General features: G+C 46.8%; 3 protein-coding genes across 3 annotated transcripts in view; 1 reads left to right on the top strand and 2 right to left on the bottom strand.

The window, feature by feature from the left end:
• Positions 1-3,817, bottom strand: part of LOC125951389 (innexin inx2) — a 9,733-nt gene extending 5,916 nt beyond the window's left edge. Inside the window, exons 1-2 of the mRNA XM_049680203.1 lie at positions 3,760-3,817; positions 1,760-3,560 (exon numbers count right to left, since the gene is read on the bottom strand). Coding sequence (XP_049536160.1) covers positions 2,340-3,416 — 1,077 coding nt within the window. The 5' untranslated portion in view covers positions 3,417-3,560; positions 3,760-3,817 and the 3' untranslated portion in view covers positions 1,760-2,339. The remainder of the gene's footprint in view (positions 1-1,759; positions 3,561-3,759) is intronic.
• A 618-nt stretch (positions 3,818-4,435) lies between these two features.
• Positions 4,436-5,414, bottom strand: LOC125951504 (leucine-rich repeat-containing protein 57). The gene has a single exon (XM_049680379.1). It carries the CDS (start codon positions 5,335-5,337, stop codon positions 4,621-4,623), a length of 717 nt encoding a protein of 238 aa, XP_049536336.1. The 5' UTR covers positions 5,338-5,414; the 3' UTR covers positions 4,436-4,620.
• A 210-nt stretch (positions 5,415-5,624) lies between these two features.
• On the top strand, positions 5,625-8,451 carry LOC125959970 (cleft lip and palate transmembrane protein 1-like protein). The gene is made up of 7 exons (XM_049693022.1): positions 5,625-5,932; positions 5,998-6,190; positions 6,247-6,603; positions 6,674-6,742; positions 6,815-7,227; positions 7,300-7,551; positions 7,619-8,451. Exons 1-7 carry the CDS (start codon positions 5,679-5,681, stop codon positions 7,737-7,739), a joined length of 1,659 nt encoding a protein of 552 aa, XP_049548979.1. The 5' UTR covers positions 5,625-5,678; the 3' UTR covers positions 7,740-8,451.
• Positions 8,452-10,000: the final 1,549 nt, after the last annotated feature.

Raw genomic sequence — 10,000 nt, 5'->3', positions numbered from 1 at the left:
CGCGTATCAGCACGCCCGAGGCCTGATCATGTGAACGTTATTTGATTTCTTTTTTTCCTTCTCCTCCCAACCACATGACGACGATCGTTGCTATGGTGTCGCTTGTTGTTATTTTTTCCATTTAGAATTCTCCGCTCCGCAGCGTGTGACCCACGGGGAGCATCGCTCGACACACGGACGGTTAAAGAACATAACAACCATTGCCATGACAGCAGCAGCAGGGAGTAACCCTCCCGCTCTTTACGCCGAGCCTCGTTCAATATCGAGAACAAACATCTAGAAACCATAGCACTCTAGAAGCCCGCTGCCATGGAGAGGCACATCTCTCCGCTGGTTTTCGTGCGTTCTTGATCATCCGTCCGCCCGTTGTTGCAGCAGGTCTATCATCATCATCAACATCATCATCGACGTCTTGGTGTTGGTAAGACGCAAAGAAAACGACCACGACACGTCGCTCCGGTCGTGGCATCCACGGTGCTGCTGTCGAATGCGTCGTCGGATCGGCTTCTTCGTGTGGTCTTGCGTTCGCCAGTTTCCCCTTTTTACAGCCCTGGTCTGCCTGGCGCGCCAGCCCTGATCGTTTGTAGGACTTGGAAATGATGGCAACATTGCATCCAAAGCGCGTCGCAGGCAAGCCTCTCGGAGACCTCTACTGCCACTGCCGCTGGACGGCATAGCCCGGTTGTAAAAGGCTAAGGTCCACCAGGCAATGAGGGATGCTAAATCATGCGCCTGCAGCGCGTATGGATGAAGGAAAGTGCAGTTTCGCTTGACGACAAAATTGACTTGCACGAGAGAGCGACTCCGAGAGCAGGTTTACGGTTGGTTTTTTTCGTGTCTCCTTTTAAGCAATATGGTCATGGCCGTTTACGAATGCCCTTCGTGCGATGATAGAGCACGTTGTCCCACCTCCGATCTTGCGATTGCTTGGGGCAGCATTTTTAAAACCTTTTTTTCCTAATTCAAACACTTATTTGTAGCAGCTGGCGCTTCAATCGTGTATACTTTTTAGCTTGATTCCAATTCGTGTATGACGTTTCGCCAAGCAAAGCAGCCTGGAAGCGACTTTGCCAAGTCAGCACCTTCGACCGTGTTGTGGAATGTCACAACCGCTCGCCGAATGGCCTACTTGATCGTCGTTAAGCGCATGAATGATTTCCATGATTCATCATATTGCCGACGGCTGCGGCAAAGATTTATGTGTCCAATTCCGAGCCATTCCATGAATCACACAAGCAACCTATGCTTATGTTTGCACGCAGCGTTCGCGACAGTGTTGGAATATTTTAAAATTTAACGATCAACATCAGCCGATCACGAAACCGAACCGATTGATGAGGACCATCGAACCCCGAAATGGTGCGAGCAGAAGAACAAATAGAAACCCCGGACACCACCACGGCACGGTACAACGGCAGGGGGGTTCAATAAAAAGAAAACCAAAGGTAATCGCCCGGGTCTTCCAGACTGAGCAGAACTGGCGTCTTCTTGCAGAGACTGATGATCTGATCGCAACCCGAGCAGACGATGCCAGACGATCATCGCGGTGTTTCCCTCGCTCAAGAACAAGCACACCTTCTCTCGCGCTCGCTGATCTTTCTCATGTCCATCGCTTCGCATCCCAGCCAAGAACAAGGCGGGTCGTCTTCTTCGTTTGTTTCTGCTGGCCCAGAACCATGCTGCGGTCGTTTCCTGCACTTCTCCGACGTGTGTGAGTGAGAGTTTTTGTCTGCTTTCTGGTTTTATGTTCTTTACTTACCTGGATCAAGTTCTATCCTGCACCACGACTACAGCGCGTTGAAGATGAAGAGGCGGACAGCGTGAAAGAGAATTCAAGCAACAGGATGGACGATGGAGGATGCTTCTTCCTTCATGCTAGCGGCGCGTGTGCATATGGCGAGCAGCGCGTTGAAATCGGAATCTCCGGTCGGGTCATCCATGCGCGAATCTCCGGACGGTGCTTCATCATCATGCTGGATCCGCGAAGAGAGGTGGAGGAATGGGGGGAGCGGGATTCTTGCTGGCATTTTTGTTGTTCTCTTCTGTTATGTTCTCGCTTCCAGTGCTTGTTGCTGTGCAGCACCATCGGAACGGGGGAAGTCAATTCAGGTTCAATGATTCATACAGCATTCTTTATGCTCAGCTTTCGGGATCCGCTTTCGCTCAGAAAGGATGGCGAGAGGGGTCTGTGGAGGATCTGTGGTAGCTGCATAGTTGATTCGGGTGCGGGAGAATTCGTTGATGATTCACACGACGATCGATGAGGAATGATGATAGGTGGCTGGGTGGGTGGGAAGGTGGCAGCTGGATGGCTGGAGGTGGGAGGAATAGTGAGTGCGTTATACTAATTCCTTCCCCTCCACCTTCTGTGCCAGATCGAAGATAATCTCCTTGTAGATGAGCGGATCGATGTTCTTGCCCAACTGATACAGGATAAACCAATCGCCCAGCTGGCACCGTGACGCTATCAACTCGACATCGTCATGATTCGAGAGGCGCGAACGAGCGCGCAGCATGAGCAGCCGCAGGCGCGGCATCATGATCACAGCAAAACGGTAGATCAGCGAGATGCCGGTAAGGATCGTCAAAAGGATGAACCAGAACCACAGGAACACGTAGATCTTCTCGTTGACAATGTTGAGGGGTAACACGCAGAGACCATCGAACTTCTGCACGCTTCCAGATGGACCGTACTTGTGGAAGGTACACTTGGTGACCTTCGGAAACACGCGCGCCATCGGATCCCCGCGTTCCTCCGGTTCCATCTCGGTGAAGCGCACCACATCGCTGCCGTAGGTGGAGAATTCGCCATCCAGGAAGAAATCCATGAAGTAGATCTGCCCGAGCACGTTCACGAAGTTGAGCACCTCGCAGAAGAAGAACCGGAAGGCGTAGAAGTTGTGTCCCTTGAAATTCTCGGCAAAGTACTCGACCAGGATCTTCTTCCGCTCTTTGGCGTCGTCGTTCATGATGGGCATGTTGAGATCGAGCACCAGCATCTTGATGCGGCCACCCTCCCACGTCTTCCAGAGGTAGCGTGGCACGTAGAAGAGCATGGCTTGGAAGAACAAGACGAAGCAGACCCACTGGTAGTACTTGTGGTACTTCACCTCATCGTGGCCGTCGACGTGGCTAGCCACGCCGGGCTGCACGATGTCCTTGCCGGCGATCCCGGTCAGCCGGTTGGGGATCGTGAAAGTCGAGTAGATCCAGCAGTAGGTGTCCATCACGTTGAGCGGGATCTCGTCCACAATACAGTCGATCGGATCACCGATGTACTGGCGTGAGGTGACCAGCAGCGAGAAAGCGATCAGCACCACCACCGTGGCCTTGTAGTGCAGCCGGAAGATGTTGTTATCGATGCAGACCTGGTCTAGCTTCAGCAGACCCTTCACGGATCCGAAAACATCAAACATGATGCCGGCGTGTTTCTCTAATCAGGAGCCGGAAATGAAAAGTCGCGCACTTTGATACTGTTCCCGATAACCACCCCGCACACAACACGCACAAAAGGAAAAACTAGAGGAAAACGGGGACGCTCCGCACACACACACACAACGCTGAAAACACAGGAAAAACCGTTGGTCAAAAAACGGGAAGAGGGGGAAAATTGCGTTCACCCCTAAAGAAAGGGATGACGAAATTTTGTCTCGTTCTTCTCGCGCTTTTGTTGGCTGATTTCACAAAAGTGGAAAATCGGCACGGCACACTAGCACTTGAGATTTGGAAAAGGTAGCGTAAAGAAAGGGGTAAACTCACAACACAAAATCCTGATTTAAGGAGAGACGCGACGCGCGTCCACACGCACCGAGGTTTAATTAAGAAATAAAAAAAATCCCTTCACAGTGCCGGGGCGGGCATTTTCGCTTGGAATTTTGATTTTTGAGGAAAATTTTCCAATTTTTATGGACAAAATGCGCACATTTCATTGATCATCACTGTCGACTTTCAGTCTCGCTCGCTCTTAGAGGAACTCAGGCTTGTGCGAGCGAGAGGGCCACGTCGTCTTTCGACTCCCGGGTCTTGTTTATACAGCGCTCGGTGAAACTGGATTCAAATGTAAAGCGCTCTTTATCATTTTTGAACATTTTTATTCAGCGTTTCGTAGAGCGTGCAGAGTATTATCAGTTGGGGTAAAAGTATAATCGTGCTCTCGTTTTCTGGGATGCTAGCAAGATATCCTCCTTACCACCCGATAAGCAGTCGATACTGGACAACATTTCCAAGATGGATTCCAGACAGCCAGCACTAGCATCTTCCTTCTTGATGGTATTTGAGAAGATCGCCTCCAGTATTGTACCATGCAGGAAATCAATGCTTGAATACTTGCAGTACCTAATTAGAGTCTGCAGCTATCCTCTGCAATAGAGCGTCTCGTACTGGAGCTAGACCGACAGGCGGCGGACGTAAAAATGAATTACATGAAATTACACATTTTAATACGTTTATTTTACTAGCAAACGTCTTTGAAGCAACATGTGATAAGAATTAATTTAAAACCTGTAACAAACGGAACGTGCTCGTGAGGAGGATACAGGGAGGATCGTGGATTTCTCGTGCTCGACACTGCATATAATACAATCCTTGATTATAAATCCTTCATTCGCTGGGAAAGGCAGTTTAGGAAATCTTTTTGCGCACCGCCGTGTATCGCTCCATGTAAGCGTCGTATCCTTGCAGCTCATTGAACTGCTTCGAGTTGAACAGATTGCCTTCCACGCAAAGATTGCACACCTTCGATTCAATCAGAATCCGGGGATGAATAGCCGAGATCTGCAGGCAGTTCTCCTCCAGTCGCAACGTCCGCAACTTGACACAGTCGGCGATTTCCTCCGCGAGCACCGTGATTTGGTTTTGGTTCAGGTTCAGCTCCGTCACCTGAAGCGACCGCACTTCCGGCGGGACTTCGGTGATTTTGTTCCTGGACAGGTCCAGCAGATCGAGGTGCTTCATTTCACAGAGCATGATGGGGAAGCTGCTGATCTGGTTGTTGCTCAGGATGACCTGCTTCAGGTGTACGCAGCTCGCCAAACTCCTCGGAACGGTCGTCAGCAGGTTGTTCATCATGTTGAGTGTCTCGAGTTTAACCAGCACTCCGATGCACTCGGGCATTATCGCGATTTTGTTACCGCTGGCGTTGAGGTGCTTGAGGATCGTGAACCGTGCCACATCTTCCGGCAGGACGGTGAAGCGATTTTCCGAGATGTCCAGCGTTTTCAGCACGTTCGGGAACGTTTTCAGCGCGGAGGGAAATTCATCCAATCGAAGGAGCGAAATCTTGAGCACTCCCGTTTTCTTGGCCGTCTCAAAATGCTGTTTCACTTGCTTGTTTCCCATAATTGTGGTCCTTTTACTAAAAGTTTGCTAAAACAAAGAATTTCGACGACGAAGTTTTTCCTCGCAATTTTTTTTGTTTTGGTTCAGGGTTTCAGAGTTGATCGGCAGAGAGCGCTCGGGAGAGACAGAAGTCTACTTCGAGCAGTCCAGTCGAGCAGTCGGTACAGCGATGGTCATTAAAATATACACATTTGCTATACAAAAGGAAATAAAAATCATTAAAAATCAAAATTTTGTCCTGCATGGCACTGTGCCTGTGTTGTTTTGGTTCGTGGTTTGAGGTTAGAGATCGATGTAAAATGTTTTAACTTTTTTGAACATTTTTCGTGAATTGTGATAAAATGAAGCTGTTATCGCTGACTTCCTTGTGCGGGATCGCCTTCCTGTGTTACGTCCTGCACTCCACGTACACCCTCTACGTGCTGTTCCGGGCTCCGCAGTGCACCGGAACTCCGTGTTACCGGTCTCAGCTGACCAAGGGCAAGTTCCTGCAGCTCTCGCTGTTCACGTCACCTCTGGCGAACCCGCCCAACGGGGGAAAAGTGGCCAAGCTTGGAACGCTGAATCCGTTCGATCCGTTCCTCGAACTGGACAGGTGATTGTGTTTCGATATCGCTTACCGTTCCGAAGGTTGCTTACAATCTTCGCTCTCGATTTTAGGTCCTTCACTTTCCCGCTGCCCAAGGAAACCCGGTCCAACGGGACTCTGTATCTGTTTGCGGTTTTGACGAAAGGAGCCAAATCGCACGACTGGGATGAAGTACGCAGTCAGAGCACTTCGGTTATTAAGAAATTTGCCCTCACACACTACATGGTGCCGAAAACGGCCACGATTAACCTCTTGAATGATAAGGTAACAAAGTCAGGTTGCGTCTCGTAGCAGCAATACTGACGTATCTCGCATTGCAGGGAGGCAGCAAAAAGCCCAACAGATTCACCAACCAGAAGCGCATAGCACACATTCGACAGAATGTGTTTCTCAACATCATCACGGAGCAGTTTTCCGTCTCGCCCCGGGATGTACCGGCCGAGCTGGCCCGAGACATTCGTATCACTCCCGACAATTTGGTAATGCCGATCATCCGGAGTGATTTTGCTAAGGAAAAGCTTTCCGATCTCGTGGAAATAGACCCCGCTGCCAAAGAAGCCACCATCACGATACACTACGCTCCGTGCTCGGCGGGAAAGATTAAAATGCTGGCCCAAATCGAACGTGCCATGTCGGATTTGATGGCGCTGGGCTTCAGTGAGAAAGACATCGATGAGGTAGGTAGCTGCAGATACCCCTGGGCAGACTTATTCCTTCCTCTTAATTAATATCTCGTTGTATTTGCAGGTAAAGTCGATCTTTTCGGACACCAATGTTTACCTTCTGTGTGGTACGATTGTCATCAGCAGCGTGCACGTATGTTCGGTCGTCATGGAAATTAAAAGTCATATATTTGTTCCTCATCGCTTCCTTCGTTCTCTCTTGCAGTTGCTTATTGACTTTCTTTCGTTCAAAAATGATATTCTCTTCTGGAAGCGTAAGCGCCATTACGCGGGTTTGTCGCTCCGGAGTACGCTGTGGCGAACATTTAGCCACATTATTATCTTCCTGTACCTGCTGGATGAAGAAACTTCGCTGCTCATCCTGATACCGACGGGCATCGGAACGCTGATCGAGATGTGGAAGGCTAAGAAGATCCTTAAGCTCGAAATTAGCCTCCGAGGAGGTATTCGCGTTCAGTCCGCTCCCGATAATAACGATGAACGGGCCAGTGCAATCAAAACAGAAGAACGGAACACACTCGAGCTGGACCGCGAAGCAATGCAGTACCTAAGCTACGTACTATACCCACTCTGCATCGGTGGAGCCATCTATTCATTGCTGTATCTTCCCCATAAGAGGCAAGTATTAGGTGTACGATCTAACAGAATCGAGCAGAACTGATAACATTTCAAATCGAATTCTCTGCGTAGTTGGTATTCGTGGACAATCAGCTCGATGGCTAACGGAGTCTACGCATTTGGGTTCCTCTTTATGTTGCCTCAATTGTTCATTAACTATAAGCTGAAATCGGTTGCCGCCTTGCCGTGGCGTGTGTTCATGTACAAAGCCTTCAATACCTTCATCGACGATGTATTCGCTTTTATCATCACGATGCCAACGGCTCATCGGTTCGCCTGCTTCCGGGATGATATCGTATTTCTTGTGTATCTTTACCAACGATGGTAAGTACTGAGGAGGAGGAAGAGAAAGAGCCAGTAACTAATGATATGACTTTCGATCTGTTTACAGGTTGTATCCTGTCGACAAGACCCGCATCGATGAAGATGAACGGGCACTACTCGATAAGAGTAACAACGAGGCTGTTGATAACGAGAAGGACGGCTCAAAAAATAGCAAAAAGGACAAATGAAGTGTGCATAAAGCTAGCAGACTCGTTATATACATTTTCTACTTCAGGGTAATTTGATAGAATGAGGAAAACCCAATTATCTGCTTACGACGAAAGCAACATTTTGGAAATAAGACTTTTACCGCGTAACCGAAACATAATAATCCAGCACATTTAAAGGGCGTTAAGTGTTTAGAGCAGGGTGCGCAATAGTACCTAAAAGCATGCCGACCTTTGTTCATATGGCAAACGCACGTTTGTTTTATGTTGGTTGGTTGAGAAGAATTTAAAGTTTAAATCTGGAAACACGCAACTTCAGATGCAACATTCCGGGAATTTGCCACAGTATATACAAACGTGACAATATGGTTTGTTTGAACAGATATCGGGCGTGAAATTGCGGTATAGTGAAAAGTACAACGAACTTCTTTTCAATCGTAACTGCATTTAAGGATAACTCTTAAAGTATGACAGTTCTAAGATATTCTTTTTGATGCTCTATTGAGTTTTGTACCGTCCATGAGTTAAACGTGTATTTGTTTTCATTCCAAACATTGTTAGGCACAATTTAAATAAAGTTAAATGAATAAAAACATTTCCTTCTACTATTTTCTTTCCAATTTTACCGCTTTATAATCTTTTACCTTTGCATATTAATATGCACTAATAGATGTGGATGGATCGCTTATTACAGGATCCCTTTTCTCCATCGAAATAATCTCGCATCATATCTAAGGGTCTATCCTATGGTGAAGAGATTATGGTGGATTTCGAGAACCCGCTTCAAGGAAACCTTCCCTTCCTTATTGCCTTAAGAAAGCCAATCGCAATCAAGTAATTAAATGGAAACCCTTAAAACTAGTTCGAATTTCCCAAATACCCTCGTTTCAGTCCGGTTTCCACAATGAAAGCCCTTCCATAAAATAATTGTGCGAAAGGCCAATAACAGGGCGGCATAGATGATACAATTCAGAAGAAAAACACATCTGCAAGGAATTATTTATGTGGCTTCTGTAAATTTTCATTAAAACCATCGCAGGATCCGTTCACGATTCGACGGTTTGGAAGTAATCCAAACTGCAAAAACCCCGACAGACCGAGTGACTCCACGGAAGACGTTGCAGCGTTTTTGCTTGTGCTTTGAATTGCTCATCAAAGATGTATGAAATCAAGATGAATAACGTTGGGTCTTCGGGTCTCCAGCTTCGAGGGGAACGAACAAAGTTTGCGTCGTTCCGGGAGTTCGGTTTTAATATATGACATCCTTAGGTCCTTTCTTCCTGCAAAAGAAAGTTCAAGTGCGCCCGGAACACGACCATTCCATAAATCATGCATTTCAGCTGTGGTCCTGTGGTGGGTTGTAACTGGCTTCATTTGTGGTAATAAGAGCATGTAGTTCAATTTTGGAGCAACTGCGTGATTTTCAGAATGAAAACTGGTGGATGAGAATGATTTTATACGATTCAAAAGATACGTTTCCTTTTGAAAGTCATCCAATTTTATCCAATCCAATAAAATGATTATTAATGACTAATATAAATTGATCAGATTTGTGAGATGGAGCATCCATAATGCCAAGTTGTGATTTTTTTGGCAATTTGTGCAAGAAGGTAAACTATTCCAGTAAATTTTGGCAATTAGATTAGTCGGCATGTTTTTTTTCTTTCGTGTCATCATACATAACGAGTTTTCCATTTGAATAAACATTTTTTGTGCTGCAGGGACCTGGTGAAGAAAGAAAAAACAGTTATAATTGTTGGAAACATTACAGAAAGTAAATTTTAAAAAACTGTTTAAACAGCTGAATGGTTTGTTGGAAGTGAAAGTCGGAAACGCAAAAAAAACAAAATCAATTAAAAATATCAAAAGCAAGTAGACCCCTTCGTGTTCGGAAAACGACACTCTTTCGTGACTTATCGAAAACTCTTCGAAATGGCAACACTGTCCACCTCGCTTATTAATTATTACTTTCCAAAAACCATCTTCAGTCCATCCACTGCGGCCGCGGCGTCTTCGGTTCTTACACTTTTAGCTTCGGGAAGGATTTGTTTACAAAACATCGACCAATTAAAAATTCATCAAAACGACTGTTGTCCTTCTACCATCCTGGCTCAACAGACAATGGTGGTGTGCCGCGATACAAACACAATCGAAAACTATTCACTTAACAACCGACAACCGTGTGTGCCATTCATGCCACAATCGATCGATTCAAGCGAAAGAGAGAGAGAGAGAGAGATAGAGCGAGACTGAAGACAGTGTGAATGAGAAGGGTAGAAGGA

This window comes from Anopheles darlingi, chromosome 2, assembly GCF_943734745.1.
Source record: "Anopheles darlingi chromosome 2, idAnoDarlMG_H_01, whole genome shotgun sequence".
Lineage (NCBI taxonomy): Eukaryota > Metazoa > Arthropoda > Insecta > Diptera > Culicidae > Anopheles > Anopheles darlingi.
Note: the sequence above shows the minus strand (reverse complement) of the source record. Positions and strands in the feature narration are given on the sequence as shown.

Coding starts and splice junctions, on each gene's coding strand:
- LOC125959970 (XM_049693022.1), top strand. CDS start 5,679: ATGAAGCTGTTATCGCTGACTTCCTTGTGCGGGATCGCCTTCCTGTGT. Junction 6,604..6,673: donor GTGAGAAAGACATCGATGAG/GTAGGTAGCTGC, acceptor TTGTATTTGCAG/GTAAAGTCGATCTTTTCGGA. Junction 7,228..7,299: donor CTGTATCTTCCCCATAAGAG/GCAAGTATTAGG, acceptor TTCTCTGCGTAG/TTGGTATTCGTGGACAATCA.
- LOC125951504 (XM_049680379.1), bottom strand. CDS start 5,337: ATGGGAAACAAGCAAGTGAAACAGCATTTTGAGACGGCCAAGAAAACG.